We start from the raw sequence: 19,129 nt of genomic DNA, 5'->3' as shown, positions 1-19,129 counted from the left end.
CCAGACATGAATGTTTTGGATCTTGGTTTCTTCAACTCTATACAGTCCTTAACCAACTGTGGAAATCCAGAAACTATTGAAGATCTAATTCATAATGTGGAGCAAGAATTTAAAGAATATAATGAGGCAATTCTGAATAGAGTATTCCTAAGTCTATAGTTGTGCATGAAAGAGATCATGAAAATTGGAGGAGGAAATGGGTACAAACTCCCACATATGAATAAGCAACGCCTAGAAAGAGAAGGGAGGCTACCTCATTAGTTATCATGCGAGAATGGTCTTTATGCTACCATGCTAGCCCATCTAGCACAATTCGGTTGAGTATCTTAGTGTGTTGCTATAGGTGATTTTGTAAAGATTATGCTAGCACATTTTTGGATATTACTTTTTATTTATAGAGAGGAACAAAATATTGATTTAGAATCTATGTATGAGTGGCAATACTTATCCGCAATGCTACTCCAAGGTGGCCTCATTCTCTCACTGGTCTCATATTAGCCTGTACATGCAAGAAAGCAATATTCCACTAGTATTTTTCAGTCATCTATAGTTTCTCAGCTCAGTTTTTAGTCATCGAGAGTTTCTCAGCTCAGAGTTAATTCCTGAGTTTTTTTCTTACATTTTCTACTCTTGTGGATATCACAAGCTTATTTTCCCAACATGAAGTCATCAATTAAGTCTACAGGTGAGAATTATAAAAATCAAAAGCCTAGTTACAAATATGCATACACATGACTAGTCCCACTGAGATTCAATATAGATAATAACATGGGGCTGCACACTGAGAATCATTGTTTTGCTGTCAAGATGCAAACTCTGGATTGCTACAGAGTATCATAACTTTACTTAATGTAGACCAGTATCAAGCACCAAGGACTATCGACAGTCATAAGCTATAGAAAGCACCAACGATCACCTCTAATTTTTTTATGTCATTTTGTTGCCTACTTTGTCATTTTGAGGATGGATATGGTAGGAATCATTTTATTACATATTTGGTGTTTCTCTCTAGTAGTCTTGGTATTATTCAAACTTTTCTGTCTTGAATCAGAAAATTCAGATGTGCAATTCTAGCAGTGTAAATGATCAATCAGTAACATGTTCAATCAGGAACAGTAAGGAATAGATTAACTAGGGAAGAATTCGTACGTACTCCTTCATTGATGGCCTTGGCGTCTTTGTGGCATGGAGCACATATGGCGTTCCTCGGAAGCCTATACACGAACACCATATCCTATCCATATTCGTACGTATAGGTGAAAGGTCCTAATGGCTAGAGGGGGGTGAATAGCCTAATAAAAATTTCTACAACAACACTTAACCAAATGGTTAGACAATTATAAGGCGAAGCGAGTGTTGCGCTAGCCTACTCAAAATGCAAGCCACCTACCACAATTCTAGTTTAGATAGTGTCAATTCACACAAGAGCAATGACACTACCCTATGTTAGTGTGCTCTCAAAGGCTAACTAAAGAGGCACACCAACCAAGCATGCAAGCTCTCACAACTAGCTACACTAAAGAGCTTGTCAACTAGTTTGCGGTAAAGTAAAGAGAGTAATCAAGAGGGTTATACCACCGTGTAGATGAATGAACCAATCAATCACGAAGATGAATAACAATGATGACCAATCACCTCGGAATCAATGATGAACACAATGATTTTTACCGAGGTTCACTTGCTTGCCGGCAAGCTAGTCCTCGTTGTGACGATTCATTCACTTGGAGGTTCACGCGCTAATTGGCTTCACACGCCAAACCCTCAATAGGGTGCCGCACAACCAACACAAGATGAGGATCACACAAGCCACGAGCAATTCACTAGAGTACCTTTTGGCGCTCCGCCGGGGAAAGATCAAGAACCCCTCACAATCACCATGATCGGCGCCGAAGACAATCACCACCTCCGCTCGATGATCCTCGCTGCTCCAAGCCATCTAGGTGACGGCAACCACCAAGAGTAACAAGCAAAATCCGCAGCGAAACATGAACACCAAGTGCCTCTAGATGCAATCACTCAAGCAATACACTTGGATCACTCCCAATCTCACTATGATGATGAATCAATGATGTAGATGAGTGGGAGGACTTTGGCTAGGCTCACAAGGTTGCTATGTCAATGAAAATGGCCAAAGATGTGAGCCACAGCCGGCCATGGGGCTTAAATAGAAGCAACCACGAAATAGAGCCATTGTACCCCTTCACTGGGTACTCTGTGCTCTGACCGGATGCTCCGATCCACTTAACCGGACCCTGGACCCAGCGTTCGGTCCATAGATGGACGCCACACGTCATCAGCTTCAAACGTTGTTCGTCAGATTCCAACGGTTATGACGCTGACTGGATGCTCTGGTAAAAACTGACCGGACGCTGGAACCTCAGCGTCTGGTCGAGTACAGTAAGGGTCGAAACCTGGTTTTCCTCGACCGGACACGTCCGGTCCACCTCGACCGGACATAGCCCAGTGTCCGGTGGTAAACCCTAGCCACTGTACCGACAGTCAACGCGACCGGACATAGGCAGTCAGCGTCCGGTGCTTCTGGATCCAGCGTCCAGTCACTGGACTGACGCTGGCATCAGCTCTGTTCTCACTTCTATCTTTTCCACCCTTGCTCCAATGTGCCAACCACCAAGAATTTGCATCCAGCGCAATAGAAAATATGCATTCTATTTTCCCGAAAACGTCGAATCCCTTGATCATCTCCATGCAATCACCATTGTCATATTATGATCTTCATTTGCTTCTCTACTTGAAGTGTGCTACCTATCTCATGATCACTTGATGAACTAGGTTAGCACTTAGGATTTCATCAATTTACCAAAACTATACTAGAGCTTTCAACAGGGAGCACCAAGGATCGCCTTTGCAGCGTACCCTGGATCAGAGAGGTAGAGCATTAAAATCAGATCAAAATCAGGTGTTTTAGAGCTGGTTTCTTCATCTCCATATCCTGTCCAGGTGCTAGACTGGTAGTGCGAGGGCAAAGCTACCTACTGACATGCTTATGAAAGAACATGAATTTGCAGTCAGCACAATGTGAACGAACACGCAACACTAAACAACTACAGTGTGACCCAAAGATACTGACCGACAGAAGCTCACCAAACAAATAACATGAAGGAAAAAAATCATCAATTTTCAATATGCATGAAGGGTGAGCAACACAAAACAATCACTCTGATAAAGCAAGTACTCTTGCTTAACAACAAAATTATGGATCATCAATAGTCACAACTTGTGGTTACAGGTTCAATCATAATTATCAAAGTCAAGGGAACATAGTGAAAAATTTTCAGGACAAATCGCCATGGATGGGTAAAGAAATTAAAGGGAAAATCATAAACTTGCCAAGTCCTAAAAACCAAACCAATTAGAGAACAAGTCAGGAGGTATTCAGAGTCCCAATCAAACAAATCAGAATAAAAGAGAGATTTTTCCTTACCTCTTCACCCTCTTCTTCTTGGATCTAGAGGCTTCGTGAGGTGTTGTGGCAGCTTGAACGGGCTATCACATCTGGGGACCGAGCAGGCAGTTCTTGGCACCAACGGTGGGTTCAACAAGGGTGTCACCGTGGGTAATGCTGAGGCCGAGGCGATGCAAGTCCTAGCTCCTAGGTGAGCGCAGCGAAGGGCTTGAGGTCGAGCAGTGACGTCGGGCTGTGCGCCGCCATCGACGAGTCTAGGATCCAGCAAGCTGCACCTGGCTACCCTGAGCCCAACCAGTAGCATGGGCACGACGAAGATCCGTGGCCTCCCTATGCTAGTGCTTGCCCCTAGGGAACATGCGAGTGGAATGAGATCAGGGCGGTGGATCCGGCCCCTCCTCCACTAGCAGCGACACCAAACATGCCACGTTCAAAGCTTGGCCGAGATTCACCTTGTAGACCTCAACGCCACCGCCACCTCCACTAATGGCGCCTCCTTGGCCAGATCTAGCTCATTGTCCTACTGCTCCTCCTTGACTGATGTGAGCAGTGCGAGTCTCGTTGGGGAAACAGTAGGAAACAATGCACTCGGCGAAGTCCAGTTGGGAAGGCACAACGATGCGCTCGGAAGAGCATAGAGTGCCAGCGATTTAGGGAAGCAGTGGAGGACGACTCGGTAGAGAGAGGGTGGAGGGAGCGTGGATAGGAACAGAGGGTACGAGGGCATTTTAGTAAAAGATGAAAGCAAGATGGACGTCGGACGCGAGGACATCTTATAATTTGGTAATTCCCTTCGGACCCAGAACGTTTGACGATTTTGCGTGCATGGCTAGCCTTTTTTATTATATTTCACGTGCCTAGCTAGCCTAATAAATAGTACCAGATGATTAGCTAAGTGGTTAGCTCATATGATTTAGGAGTAGGAGTGTGCAGGTTTGAACCCCTTGTGCACCACTTTTTTTTGTGGAGCCGCTTCTTTTTGTGTGGGGCCCATTTTTTGATTTAGGAGCCAGAGTGTTGAAAGCTCTAGTTTAGTTTTGGTGAATCGATGAACCCCTAAGTGCTAATCTAGTTTATCAAAGTGATTATGAGATAGGTGGCACATTCCAAGTGGTGAAGCAAATGGTGATGATCATGATGATGGTATGACCATGGTGATGATGAAGTGCTTAGACTTGGAAAAGAAGAAAGAGAAAAATAAAAAGCTCAAGGCAAAAATGATATCTATAGGAGCTTTTGTGTTTTGGTGATCGAGACACTTAGCGAGTGTGATCACATTTAAGATCGATAGTCGTACTATTAAGAGGGGTGAAACTCGTATTGAAATGCAATTATCAGAGATGCCACTAAATGTTCTAACTTATTACATATGCATTTAGGATCTAGTGGAGAGCTAATACCCTTGAAAATATTTGTGAAAATATGCTAACACACGTGCACAAGGTGATACACTTGGTGGTTGGCATATTTGAGCAAGGGTGGAGAAGTTGGTAAAGTGAAGGAGCTAATTTTCACTGAAAATCAGTGACCGAACGCTGCTACCGGTGTGACCGGATGCAGGGCTGTGAGTCCGATCAGTGTTGGGCTGAGGAGGCACGCTGTCGGTCTCTGACCGGATGCTGGCGCAAGTGGTCACCTAACGCGATGCTTGTGCGTCCGGTCAACGATGACGTAAGCGGCTGAGTTAGCACGGTGATGACCTGACGCGGTGGCGTGTCTAGTCACGAGCACCTAACGCGTCTGGTCATGATTTTGGAGCTTGGGGAGCTCTCTAGAAATGACCTGACACGTGGACATTGTGGCTGATCGGCGCGTCCGGTCATCAGTTGGAGGCGTACGGCACTGTGAGCATCTGACGCGGGGCTGGCGCGTTGGTAATTGGATCAGTGCGTTCGGTCCTTCATTAAAACGCGAGCGCAGGAGCGAAGTAGCCATTGGTGATCTACTGTCGTAGTTTAAACGTGGGACACATGGCGAGCATTCGAGGACCAGATGCAGACGTGGGTGCATCCGATCGCCCCGACCTACGTGTCCAGTCAGCACACAGTGAGCTGCTCTTGGTGCCCAACGTCTCTATTTCGTGGGAACATCTATTTAAGTCCCATGGCCGGCTCAAACTTACTCTCTTGGCCATTTGCATTGATATAGCAACCTTGTGAGCTTAGCCAAATCTCTCTCACTCATCTCCATTATTGATTCATCATCTTTGTGAGATTGGGAGATAATCCAAGTGCATTGCTTGAGTGATTGCATCTAGAGGCACTTGGTGTTTGTATTTCGCTATGGAATTCGCTTGTTACTCTTGGTGGTTGCCGCCACCTAAACAGCTTGGAGCAACGAGGATCATCGAGCAGAGGAAGGTGCTTGTCTTTGGTTCTGATCGTGGTGATTGTGAGGGGTTCTTGACCTTTTCCCAGCGGAGAGCCAAAAGGTACTCTAGTGAATTGCTCCTGGCTTGTGTGATCCTCATCTTGTGTTGGTTGTGTGGCACCCGGTTGCGGGTTTGGCGTGTGATGCCAATTAACGTGTGAACCTCTAAGTGAGAGAATCACCATAACGAGGACTAGTTTGCCGGCAAGCAAGTGAACCTCGATAAAAAATCTTGTGTCATCATTATCCGAAGATTTCTTGGTATTCATTGTGATTGATTGTGATCATCTTGTGATTGGCTCACTCCTCGACACGTCGGTATAATCATCACCATCCCCTTTTGTATTTACATTCCTAGTGTGTAAGCTAAGCCTCTTTAGTGTAATTAATTTTGAGAGCTAGCTTGTGTCGGGTCTAGTGGTTAGTGATGCTCTTTAGTTAGTCTTTGAGATCTTACTAACTTAGTGTAGTGACATAGCCATTGTGTGGATAGAGACTATAGCAACTAGAATTATAGTAGGTGGCTTGTATTTTTAGTAGGCTAGTGTAATATTCGCTTCGCCGTTTATTTGACTAACCACATTGCTTAAGTGTGGTTATAAAAATTTTTATAGGCTATTTATTCCTCTAGCCATTAGGACATTTCAAGTGTGCAGGTTTGAACCCCTTGTGCGTCGTTTTTTTGCGGAGCCGCTTCTTTTTGTGTGGGGCCCATTTTCTTTAGCGACAGACAAATTGACGGTATACTTAGCTTTAGCGATAGATAGCGTTAAATATCAATATCTATAGCGACAGACAATAAATCACTAAATAAGGAATTAGCGACAGATAGTCTGTGAGTTATCTTTAGCGACAAATCATCCATCAATAAATATAATTTTTAGCGTTAGATGTCTGACGATGATGCGGTGTTGTGGTGTAGTGACATTCTAGATTAGTTATCACTGGTTAGCTAGTTAGTTAATACCATTATTAACTAGTTGGATACTTGTGTGACGTAAGACCATGTCTTTTGTAATGAATACTTACACACTATATAATAAATGGATTGTCTTTGATATTACCCTTCATTTGTAACTATATGTGTAATTTGAATTTCTGAGCACACATATAGGATGTACCTGGTTTTCAGTCGGCTTATCCGCTAGAATCTACAGTATTTTTCTCTCACGATAAAACAGCTTCAGCCGACTTATCAGCCGACTTTAATATCAGTCGAACAGGCCAGCACAAGTTAGCCGTGTGCAAAAGTGGGGCGGCAATGGCACTGATCAAGTCAAGCCTCTCCTGCAATAGAATTAGTCTAGTATCATTCAAGTTTATTTTTCTTGCTCCACGATACTTTGCCGCTGTAGGACATACCAGGCTCGTTTAATTTGAATTGAATAATCATGCATGGGCACTGGTAAGTGTTGTACCTGAAATTGTTTGCACTTTGATGCACTATGTTTTGATTGAGCTGAAGTAGTTGGATTGCTGTGTAGTTGGATTGCTATATGAGGTAGTTGGATTGCTGTGTAGGTGGATTTCTCTCTCCACATGACTATACGTGGTGTTGTTGGATTGCTGTGTGTGGCTGAACTCTGAACTAGCAGCATGTTCGTTTGCTCGTATATGATCGTAGATTATAAGATATAATAGTATTTTTCTCTCACACTAAACCAGCCAATAATAAATAATCCACGATTGTTTACGGCCTGCTGAACAGGCTGTAGATGGCTTGAACCGTTGAACTCATAGTAGATGTATACGATAATTCTTCGCTAGCACCTAGCAGTAGATACAATGGTGGCAGGAATGTTCGCCCTATTTGCTTGACTTATAAGCCGTGCTTTTTCAGCCAACAAATAATATTTTTCTCTCACAATAAATCAGTCAATCGTATTTTCAGTCATGGCTTATCAGCTAAGCAAACATGACGGTTGTTGGTCAGGAACTCAGGATAAGTTGAGATGAGAGAAGATCCTTTAAGTTGAGAAACTTTGAGTAGTGTAGTGGTGTAGAGTAGAGGCAACTAAGGTCCCGTTCGGCTGGTAGATTTTTGGCTGAAACTGACTGAAAAATATTGTTTCGGCTGAATTATTGTGAGAGAAAAACACTGTTCTTCGACTAAAAAAACCGAACAAACTGAATATGGGGTAAGCCGAACGGGGCTAAAGATGATGATTGAATACCCTATGTATTTACGACTAATTAGTTTTTTTTAGTGGTAGACAAACGTGCGTCCATATAAGATGATGGGTAATTTCATCAATTTTAAATAAGATACGGTAGTGGGTAACGTGACAACAGTACCATTGAAGGAGAGATCCTTTTCCACGGATATTTGTTGCTTGCGGGGAGTTCTTGAAAGTGACGAGAGAAGTACAGTAGAAGCTTGTCAACGCAACCGTATCCAATAAAATAAAATATTAATCAATCTAAAAGGATTCCTTAGGTGTTTTTTTAGGAAAAAAATTAGAAACCTCTACGACCTCAATGACGCCCATATGTGGCCATGTACAACAAGTGAACGAGGACCAATCGATAAGTAGATTATTTTCTTCTTTGCCATGTGATATTTGTGCTCTGTTCGCTTACCTGATAAGCTATGACTGAAAGTATTGTCGGCTGATTTATTATGAGAGAAAAATACTATTCATTGGCTGAAAAAAACGACTTATAAGCCGAGCGAACAGGGCACAAAACATTCCACGTGAAATCAACGCTGGCTTTAATTCCCCTGTAGACTTCGAAATTTTCAGGAGTGTTCCTTATTAATACAATCGGTCGTTCTCGTGCTCAAATTCGTTTAGAAAAAAAAACTTTTTAAGGTTGTTATGTGATAGACAGTAGCTATCACATCACATGACCAGCGTTGTTACGTTACAGTGTTACCAGACTTGGGAGCTAATCCCCGACGAAAAAGGGCTTTTTTCTGTTTTTTCTTTCGTCCAAAAATATCTCATTTTCCTCGGAAACCGGAAGAAAAAGAAAAGAAAAAGAACAGAAAAGAGTCTCCTAAGATATTTGAAGGCAAACACTCACCGTAACGTGGGCCCAGAAGGCCGGCCCATGACATCGTCAAACTGTGATGAAGTCGTCATAACACGCAACAACCTGCCTGCCTTGTCATCCGCAACTCCATCCTCGCCGCCGCCTCCTCTGCCTGCGCTCCGCTCCACTGGTGGTAGGGAGTGCAGCAGATCCATCCCGTGGCCCGTTCCGATCCCTTCGCTGCTCGGTAAGGAGCCCCCTGGCCCTCGCTGCTCGGACGGATCGGTTCCCCCTTCTCGCGCTGGTGAATCGCAGCCACCACTCTGTTGTTCCGAATCCAATCCGCCCGCCGCCGCCGGCTCTCCTCGATTTCTTCCGTTTTGTTTTGCTTGCTTGCTGCTGCATCGTGCAACTAACTCGTGCGTGCCTACCCTACCAGTTTAGGATTCATTCTTCGACGTTTGGGATTGGTTCGGTTGGGATGGCGCGTCGCCTGATTAGCCCCGCAGAGGCGTGCCGAGGCTGCGGTTTCGTTAGGCCCGGGTTTCTGGCCGCCTTCTCCTCCTTCCATGTGATTCCACTGCCCTCTATCTAAACGCTTGTCAGCAGTCACTGCCCTCCCCTCTCTGTGTCTCCATTCTTCTTCTTCCAGTCCTCCAGAATTTTCGATTCTAGTTACCAGGTCACTCTACTTGTTAGACCATGTTAGCATCTATACTTATAATATATGAACTTCGATAGGCACTGCAATTATCATAGACTAGCTGTTTTTTGCACTGTACATTTCATTCATGTCAGATTATGTTGCCTGCTTTGCTGACCGGGGATTCTTCCTCCATGTATTACGCTCTTTCTAGTGCTATTACTGGTACATGCTTCTTCTGACATAAACAGATAAACTGCTTATTGTCTTGTAGTTGTCGCGACTAAGTGTTATATTCTGCAAGCCACTTCCTGTAGTCAGTGATTGCCTAGTGACCTCCTTCACTTTTTGGCAGTATCGAACCTTGCCATCGTGCTCACCGAAGAGGACTTCCTCAGTAAAGAGTTGCTTTAGCAACACTTACAATTTAAGGAAAGAGGTACCATTCCTCCCTTCTTTTTGTCGGATTCTTACTATAGTTTGTTGAATGCTGTTACCTGTTTTCAGTTAACATCTTTTTGTGCGTAACTAGTGCTAAGATATACCTTGTTTTATCCTGTTGCAGGGTTCACGTTGGATACGATCTGAGTCTCCCTTGTCACTAAATGTTAGTGTCTTCCTTCATGCCAACTATTTGTTATCATTATATAATACATACATTTATGCATATATGTTGTGAGCTGGTATCTGTTAGGTTAGAAAATAGCTTGGTCCTACTATGTGCTAACAAGAAAAAAAAAAGAATTTTTTCTTGTTCTTCTCGAACTCACAGGAGAGCTGAATTTTCTCTTTTGACTAGTAGGATGTAGTAATAACAGTGTATTTCTTTAATTTATTCAACTTGTGGCATGCAATGTGCCTACATGCCTCTTCCATTTATATTTTCCTTACCGTTTTTCATAACCATAATTCAGAGGGCAAAGTTTGTTGGCAAGAGGACATCTTGTTCTGTTGCAACAGAGCCGCCTCCTGCTGCCACTGAAGAACCAAACATGGATGCCCCCAAGGAGATATTCTTGAAAGATTACAAGGCCCCTGATTATTATTTTGACACGGTAACTACATGCCTTTTCTAATTGCTTTCCCGTACAGCTTTCAGCATTTGAACGTTTGTTGTTAGAAATTCTCTAGTTGCTGTGCCCTATGTGAGGTTAGCAGTTTGGAATCCAGTTCCTGTTGGAATAGCTGTTGTTTTAGGCATGAGCACAGTTTCCAACATAAACCTTTGACAGTTACTGTAACAAATATATCAGTAAAAGTTACACCTAGTAGTACTTGAAATTAGTTTTGATGAAAAATCTACCATCCCCCCCCCCCCCCCCCCCCCCCCCCCAATCACTGATCTAGCCATTCATCCTAGAGAAACATGTTCTCAAATGGGGCTAGCATGTAGATAGATGTGCATACACATAGTAATCTAATTATCTTGATACCATCAGTCCATGTTTGGGCTATGTTTCTTGTAAGTTAACTGTTGATTCCTTGTTTTTGTTTGCCTGTTTTCTGTTTTTTGTTTCTAATTTTTTACTGTCACCTAATTCAACTGCAGGTGGATTTGCAATTTCAACTTGGTGAAGAAAAGACCATAGTTACATCTAAAATAGCTGTATCTCCTGGAGTTGAAGGTCAATATCTAACCTTGCAACTATTGTCCTGTACTTTCTTTTTATTTGGCAAAATATTATCATATGGTACCTCATCAAGGCCTCTGCATCTCTCTTGCATATCTTTTTTCTTCTCCATTATTTTTCCATTTATATCATGAGAAGTAACTTTGGAGCTTAGTGCTTAGATGAGCTTCTCGACTTTTTTACTAACTTTCAATTGTAATATATTGTAGCTGGCATCTCAGCTCCACTAGTTCTTCATGGGCGTGACCTCAAGCTGTTATCAATCAAAGTCAATGGCATTGAATTAAAGGTGATAATTAGTTCACATAGCGTTTCCGTTGTGTTTAGATGTTTTAAAATTACAGGATAACTGATTTCTTTGTCATCCTTATTACAACCAAACTAGTTTGAACATTGATAGCCATCTCCTCGTCTTCTTTTTAGATTAGATTCTGTTGGCACATATTTGTACAACAGTAGGTAGGATATATAGCATCTATTTGGGAAATACCTGACAGGAACATCGCACAATTAACAACAACGGTGGGAAGAACTCGTTGTGTTCCAACTCAGAATGATTGTATAATTTATAATCTTTCCAAGGGGAAAAAAGGTAAATCAGATGGAGGCTTGCACTTGAATTGCACTGGACAGATAACAGGGGGCCCATATGTTTGAAAAATTTGAAGGGATTGTGATGAGATTACAGAGGCATTTCCAGAGAAATAGTAGTTGTATATAGTAACATTCGGCAATAGCCAAGTGGTCTCTTGTGGTTTGTGACATTAGATTACTTGCTCCATTCTATCATGTTTTCCTGTCGCACGATATCGGCAGTGAGTTAGTGGGATACTGTATATTTCACTGGATTTCTATCCTTCAAATATTTCTTAGTATGATAGGGATTGCCTAATACACAACACAGTTATCAGAAACCCTGCTGCAGTTAATATGTATTATTTTCTTTGAGAAAGTTTTGCCTAAAATACATACATTTTATTCTCCTATCCCTCACCTGCCTGTATCTACTTGATGATTAGGGTGAAGAGTATAAAGTCAATTCTCGCCATCTGACACTTTCAACACCACCTGCTGGCATATTCAACTTGGAAATTGTTACAGAAATATATCCTCAGCTAAACACATCATTGGAGGTACTGACTGCTTTTAGAGGGATACAGTCCTACTAGCTAATCATTAGATATAATGTAGGCTAACAGCTAGTGTATCTTTTACTCTAATTTCTTGTACATTCACAGGGGTTGTACAAGTCTTCTGGTAACTTCTGCACTCAGTGTGAAGCAGAAGGGTTTCGGAAGATTACCTTCTTTCAGGTAGGTATTACTTTCAGTAAAATTACTATATAGAATGGTGTTAAGGTTTAGCTACTGTTTATTAACATCAGATACCGTATATTGATTCCATGTTTGCTTGTGGTTTGATATATGACGCATCATATATCATGTTGTCTCTATAAATATGATCTTTCATGAGGTGTTGATATTTGATTAATACATGTTCTTATTTGGAAATGTTGAATGTTATCACAGGATCGCCCGGATGTTATGGCAAAATATACTTGCCGTATTGAAGCTGATAAAACTTTGTATCCGGTATTATTGTCCAATGGGAATCTTATTGAGCAGGGAGACCTTGAGGTACGCTAGCTTCCTAAATCCTAATGCAATCATCACTCAGTAGAGCTAAGAAAGGGACAATCACTGTATGCCATTTTTCTTTTTTGCACTGTAGGGTGGAAAGCATTATGCACTGTGGGAGGATCCCTTCAAGAAACCAAGCTACCTGTTTGCTCTAGTTGCTGGACAGCTGGGATGCCGAGAGGATTCATTTGTTACATGCTCCGGCCGCAATGTAACACTAAGAATTTGGACTCCTGCCCAAGATTTACCAAAAACAGCACATGCTATGTATTCTCTTAAAGCAGCAATGAAGTGGGATGAGGAGGTTGCTCCAGATTCATTGCCTATAATTTCCCTGCAGTTTCTTTAGTTCAAATCAGATAGCTGATTTAGTTCTACCTCTTCATGCCACCTGCCAGGTCTTTGGTCTGGAGTATGATCTTGATTTATTCAACATTGTTGTTGTTCCTGATTTCAATATGTAAGTTCTTTTCCTATTTTTATCACCATGCTACAGTATATTTTGGGGAGTGTTCTTTTTCTTTCCTCTATAGGGGTGTGGGTTTAACTTGTGGAACTTGATACTTTGGTTAAATGTTAACAAGCCAATTGCCCAGTTGTACAATATAGCATGACCCAATCAGTCTATTGATAAAGGTAACTCTGTTAATTGCAGGGGAGCAATGGAAAACAAAAGCTTGAATGTAAGATTTCACCTTTCCTTGGAAAATTTCGCACATCAATTTGTTTTTAACACTGGTTTATGAATGAACAGATATTTCAATCTAGACTTGTGTTGGCATCACCAGAGACTGCCACTGATGGTGATTATGCTGCAATTTTGGGTGTTGTTGGTCATGAGGTACATACATTTGTAGATATATATCCGCTCTTTCTTTTTTATTGAATTCAATTATACTTACAGCTTGTTGCTTTTCCAGTATTTCCACAACTGGACTGGGAATAGGTAACTGTCTTCACGATATCACAATAATGGATATTCTTTTTATTTGCAAACTATCATAACTTGTATTTAATTCCTTCATGACTGATTAAGTGATTAATATTTGTTCATCTTTTCACTTCTTTTTTTTTTCTCTTATCTCATTAATTGGTGCTTTTCCTTGAGATTAAAGCCATGCACGCTATAGCTTGGGATGGCTGAATGGGAATGATTTTTTTTCCTAGCAAAAGGAATGATTTCCTTATCTCTATGCTGTTGCAGAGTAACTTGCCGTGATTGGTTCCAGCTAACCCTGAAAGAAGGACTGACTGTTTTCAGGGATCAGGTACTCAGGCAGTCGGCCATGTGTTAGCTGCTGCTAGTTTGTTTGTTCATCTTACTCTTCTAATTAGATTATTTGTGTAGGAGTTCTCTTCGGATCTTGGCTGTCGTACGGTAAAACGTATTGCTGATGTCTCCAAACTCAGAATCTATCAATTCCCACAGGTTTTCTTGATCTACTCTATCACCGCATCCTTGTTAGATTGTTGCTGAATGAAGTAAACTGCAGCATGCGGCAGCATGATTTTATTTGACCAACCTGTGGCTTCTTCCCTTATATCCAGGACGCTGGGCCTATGGCACATCCTATCCGCCCCCATTCCTATATCAAGGTGCTAATGCTCAATTGTTCTGTGATTTGAATTCATTTACTCTATGTTGCTTTGAACCAGAAATAAAGATATGGTTTGTAACTTTTTAAATTTCACTGGCAGATGGACAACTTCTACACTGGTGAGTTTTGTTGTCTCTAAAATTGGCTGCATACAGTGAGATGCACAAAACCATCAACTGATTTATTATCCATCTCCTGTTGAACCATTGAAACCTCATCTGATGAATCTACCCCTGGTGACTTTGATTATGAATAACTTGGCAGTGACGGTACGTATTTTTCATCCTGTTCCCTGTTAAGCAAACACTGTGACAGTTAATGATTAAAGCTCTGACATTCTTTTTTGTTGCCTTCTTTGTTCCTTCATTCATCCAACCATTATGGGATTCATCTCAGGTTTACGAGAAGGTTCGTTTATGTAACTTTTTCCAATTTCCATGCATTGATAGAAAATGGCAATGAGATGTGACCTGGACATGTACTTGCTATAGGGTGCTGAAGTTGTCAGAATGTACAAGACCATGTTTGGAGCATCAGGGTTCCGGAAGGTAAAATTCGAGTTTCGACCTAAAATGCGAGGGTACAAGTGTTGTTATGAACCGTAGTTCGTTTGGGGATAACCATTGCGAGGAAGATAGCTGACCAAAGTCGGCCTGGAGAGGGACTAGATTTTTTTTTTGGTGTGTGTGTGTGTTGGGGGGGGGGGGGGGCTTCGTTGCCTCGTTGCTTTACATCACCTCCCTTTACATAGAGGGTGTTCCTCAACTCCCAAGTAAGGCCCAATCAAGTCCTAATAAATCACTGATCCAATCCCTATATTTGATCCTATGGGCTTCTGGCCCCCTACTTGACACCCATAACAAGTGTACAATGTCATCTCCATTTGAACTTCAGCATGATCTCTAATACACATCCATGACCATTACTTTTCTAATTATATGTTGGCAAAACACAAACAATATAAAATTACTTTTCATGTAAATCTGCACTTACCTATTTATACACTACAAGCTAGCTAACTTTATCCATATCAGTGATCATAGTTTCAAAATTTTTCTTCACGAATTTCTTTGTGCATCATAATTCTACAATAAGTTGATGTTTCTTAAATGTATAAGAAAAATTTGTGATATTACCTTGTACCGTGAATCCTGTGCATGTAATGTTTCCCATGGGATGTCTCCTTCTGTTGTTTAATGTGTTGGTACAATGTTGTACACATATTTGGTTTATTTACCACGTTGTTTTCCCCTGCAGGGCATGGATCTTTATTTCCAAAGGCATGATGGGCAAGCTGTCACTTGTGAAGACTTCTATGCAGCCATGTGTGATGCAAATAATGCACAACTGCCAAACTTTTTACAATGGTAGTAGACATTTCTTTCAATCATGTTTTTTTAGGGTTACTTGTGATCACTATCTAATTGTAAACCATCCAATAGGTACTCTCAAGCAGGTACGCCAATAGTCAAGGTGGCATCTTCATATGATCCTAGTTCTCAGACATTCTCTTTGAAATTTAGGTAAGCTTCCACATTCTCTAGGTTTGAAGTACTTATTGACCTTTAGTACTTACGATTAGATATATGTTGAACTATCATTCAAAATTCTCTATTTACATTCATTTTCATTGATGCTAGTGCACTTGGGTTTTACATACCCTGATAATGTTTCTTCCTATATTGTAGTAATTGGTGAAAATAGTACATTTCTAAACCATCTGCCTTTTCTATTTTTTCAGTCAAGAGGTACCACCCACTCCTGGCCAACCGATTAAGGAGCCTATGTTCATACCTGTTGCTGTTGGGCTTGTTGACTCTACTGGAAAAGATATGCCCCTCACTTCCGTTTACAGTGATGGAACTGTCCAAACACTCTCTGCTGATGGCCAGCCAGTCTTCAATACTGTGCTTCAGTTTAAAAAGGTAAAAGCAACTGTGATTATCTTCCTTCAAGCTTTCCCCTCAAGAAACACTTAATTAGCATGGTTCGATTTGTGGATCTTTTGCATATTGTGCAGTTAGGCTGGTATGGTTCATTCAGTGCTACGCAGTCTATACTCTACTACAATTGCGACCTTTTTATTTTTTTTATTTACATTCATCAGAAGCCCTTTGTAAGACCTCAAATTATGTGCATTAAGATTTTTAGTCAGTAACTGGCCTGTGGTTGCCTGTACATAGGCACCGTTGTAGTTTTCTAGTTGTATCAAATTTAAGCGTCGCTTGACATTTTTTCTGATACTCGAATGTGCTTTTATATTATTCAGAAGGAAGAAGAGTTTATATTTAAAAACATTCCCGAGAGGCCAGTTCCTTCTTTGTTGAGGGGATATAGTGCTCCTGTTCGTCTAGATTCTGATCTGAGTGAGAGTGACCTATTTTTCTTGCTTGCCAATGACTCAGATGAATTTAACAGGTATGTTCTGGGTCATGATGCTAAAGATATTTTCGTTTTCTATTAAAGAGTTCAATCTAATGATCTGTCTATTCCCTAGATGGGAAGCTGGCCAAGTTTTGGCACGTAAGTTGATGCTCAGTCTCGTAGTTGACTTCCAGCAACAGAAAACACTGGTCCTAAATCCAAAATTTGTTGATGGGATTAGATCAATTTTGCGCAACACAAGCTTGGATAAGGTAAAATTATTTGCGGCTATTCTAATCTATAGGATACACTTCAATTATAAAATGGCTATTGTATTCTGTTACAGGAATTCATTGCGAAAGCAATAACTTTGCCTGGTCAAGGGGAGATTATGGATATGATGGAAGTTGCAGATCCTGATGCAGTTCATGCTGTCCGTAACTTTATTAAGAAGGAGCTTGCCTTGCAACTTAAAGATGATCTTCTTGCAGCTGTAAGTGGCCCCAGCCAAGTTGCTACTATCTCTGTACCAAAAGACTTGGCATTCTAGTTTTGTTCCAAGTCAAAACTATCTTAAGTTTGCCAACTTTATAAAAAAATGTACCGATATTTATATTGCCAAATAAGTACTGTTAGATCCATCATGAAACATATTTTTCATAGTATACCTATTTGGTGTCATTAATACTGACAATCTTCTCTATAAACTTGGTCAAACTTAAAGCAGAAGACTTAGCACAGATCTGGAAGACATGTTATTTGTGATGGACGTAGTATTTGTTTGTGTTATTCTTGTTCTCCCATGTATCAGCTTTTCATTTTAACTTTTTGTTAGGTGAAAAGCAACAGGAGTTCTGAGGCTTACACATTTGACCATGATAGTATGGCTCGCCGTGCATTGAAAAATACATGCCTTGGTATGTTTTTATTTGGCAAACTTATTGCGCTCCAACTGAGGAATCACGTTCGCGAGAACATCACCTAATGCAAGTTTTCTGATGTTCCTTGTAGCATACCTTGCATCACTGAATGAGCCAGATTTCACTGAGCTTGCACTGCATGAGTACAAGTCTGCGACTAACATGACAGAGCAGTTTGCTGCATTAGCAGCATTATCCCAAAATCCAGGCCAAGTTCGTGATGATGCCCTGTTGGACTTCTATAACAAGTGGCAGGATGACTACTTGGTAAGATACATGACTGCTTATACTATATCTGTTATTGATAAATGTTTTTCTGAACTAATGTAGCACACAGGTTCTTTGAAAAAAAATGTAGCACACAAATTAAGTGGGGGTACCTGTTGTTTGTTTGTTTTGCTCTGATAGGTTGTAAGCAAGTGGTTTGCTCTTCAAGCTACTTCAGAGATTCCTGGAAATATTGCAAGTGTTCAGAAGCTGCTGTCTCACCCTGCTTTTGACATGAGGAATCCCAACAAGGTTCGTGGTGCATCAGCTTAAATTGTCATGTGGACTTTGAGCACCTGACTAAGATATGTTTAAAAAAAAAAAAAACTCAGGTGTACTCGCTGATCGGGGGATTCTGTGGATCACCTGTGAACTTCCATGCGAAAGATGGTTGTGGGTACAAGTTTTTGGGTGAAATCGTTTTGCAGCTTGACAAGATAAACCCTCAGGTTAACATCGAGCACTGTTCTACTGTCATATGGGTCACGCTCAAATGTTTGAAGAATTAATAGCTAATGTGGTTTGTTCGTGGGTGTGAAATCAGGTGGCCTCCCGCATGGTTTCAGCATTTTCTCGGTGGAGGCGATACGACGAGACCAGACAAGCTCTTGCCAAGGTGACGTATTTGTGTGCAGTCTATGTAGAGTCCAATCGATAGGGCAATTTTATTTTGTTTTTCATAAAAAAAAAAAGATAGGGCAATGGGCCAATGGTAGTAACACCTTGCTTCATTTGTGGCGCAGGCCCAGCTGGAGATGATCGTGTCAGCCAATGGACTCTCCGAAAACGTGTACGAGATTGCTTCAAAAAGCTTGGCGGATTAGTTTTGGGCAGTTCCAGGGTAGTGCGAGTGGGAGTGCTTAACTGAATATATCTCTTTTGTTGGCATAATGACTGGTAGAGTAATAAACAGGCGCGCTGAAGTTGCATGGACTGAACAAATATAGTGTGATGATGCCCGCTTTGTGGGGGTTTGGAGCATGCATGCGCTCGCTCGTCTGTTGGAATGCAACTGCTGGTTTTACCTGCTGCGCTCACCGCTCAGCGCCTCAGCGGGCCGCTGTGGGGCAGAAAACATCTGCAGCACGACGGCTGCTCTGTGTCTCTGTTTCTCTCTCGAACTCACTGTTATAATTATCGGTCGGTCTTGTGGAGCCCCAGACCTGAACCCTTGCTTTGCTGGCAACTCTGGAGACTTTCCAACAATGCCAAGGGTCTTCTAGCACACTCCAGCAGGGGCAGGTTGCAATGAGTGTTTTTTTTTTTGTCTTTTTCGTCTTGATTTGATGCCACCGT

General features: G+C 41.5%; 1 protein-coding gene across 1 annotated transcript; it reads left to right on the top strand.

The window, feature by feature from the left end:
- The first annotated feature begins 8,861 nt into the window (after positions 1-8,861).
- On the top strand, positions 8,862-18,993 carry LOC136477070 (puromycin-sensitive aminopeptidase-like). The gene is made up of 34 exons (XM_066475087.1): positions 8,862-9,017; positions 9,210-9,341; positions 9,769-9,852; positions 9,979-10,020; positions 10,328-10,468; positions 10,963-11,038; positions 11,254-11,333; positions 12,064-12,177; positions 12,283-12,357; positions 12,574-12,681; positions 12,776-12,988; positions 13,083-13,144; positions 13,340-13,367; positions 13,439-13,525; positions 13,605-13,630; positions 13,889-13,952; positions 14,033-14,113; positions 14,233-14,280; positions 14,383-14,401; positions 14,547-14,551; positions 14,679-14,690; positions 14,774-14,830; positions 15,540-15,649; positions 15,725-15,805; positions 16,024-16,207; positions 16,552-16,700; positions 16,780-16,918; positions 16,993-17,139; positions 17,482-17,563; positions 17,658-17,833; positions 17,975-18,085; positions 18,166-18,282; positions 18,378-18,449; positions 18,577-18,993. The coding sequence occupies exons 2-34, from the start codon at positions 9,252-9,254 to the stop codon at positions 18,655-18,657; spliced, it is 2,961 nt and encodes a 986-aa protein (XP_066331184.1). The 5' UTR covers positions 8,862-9,017; positions 9,210-9,251; the 3' UTR covers positions 18,658-18,993.
- The last annotated feature ends 136 nt before the right edge of the window (positions 18,994-19,129 follow it).

This window comes from Miscanthus floridulus, chromosome 8 (genome assembly GCF_019320115.1).
Source record: "Miscanthus floridulus cultivar M001 chromosome 8, ASM1932011v1, whole genome shotgun sequence".
Lineage (NCBI taxonomy): Eukaryota > Viridiplantae > Streptophyta > Magnoliopsida > Poales > Poaceae > Miscanthus > Miscanthus floridulus.
The sequence above is the reverse complement of the archived record's forward strand: the minus strand, read 5'-3'. Positions and strand labels throughout refer to the sequence as shown.

What these genes read in the sequence shown, in the direction of transcription:
- LOC136477070 (XM_066475087.1), top strand. Translation starts at nt 9,252, where the DNA reads ATGGCGCGTCGCCTGATTAGCCCCGCAGAGGCGTGCCGAGGCTGCGGT. An exon ending in GGAAGATTACCTTCTTTCAG is followed by an intron (nt 12,358 to 12,573) that starts GTAGGTATTACT and finishes ATGTTATCACAG; the next exon opens with GATCGCCCGGATGTTATGGC. An exon ending in CTGCCAAACTTTTTACAATG is followed by an intron (nt 15,650 to 15,724) that starts GTAGTAGACATT and finishes ACCATCCAATAG; the next exon opens with GTACTCTCAAGCAGGTACGC.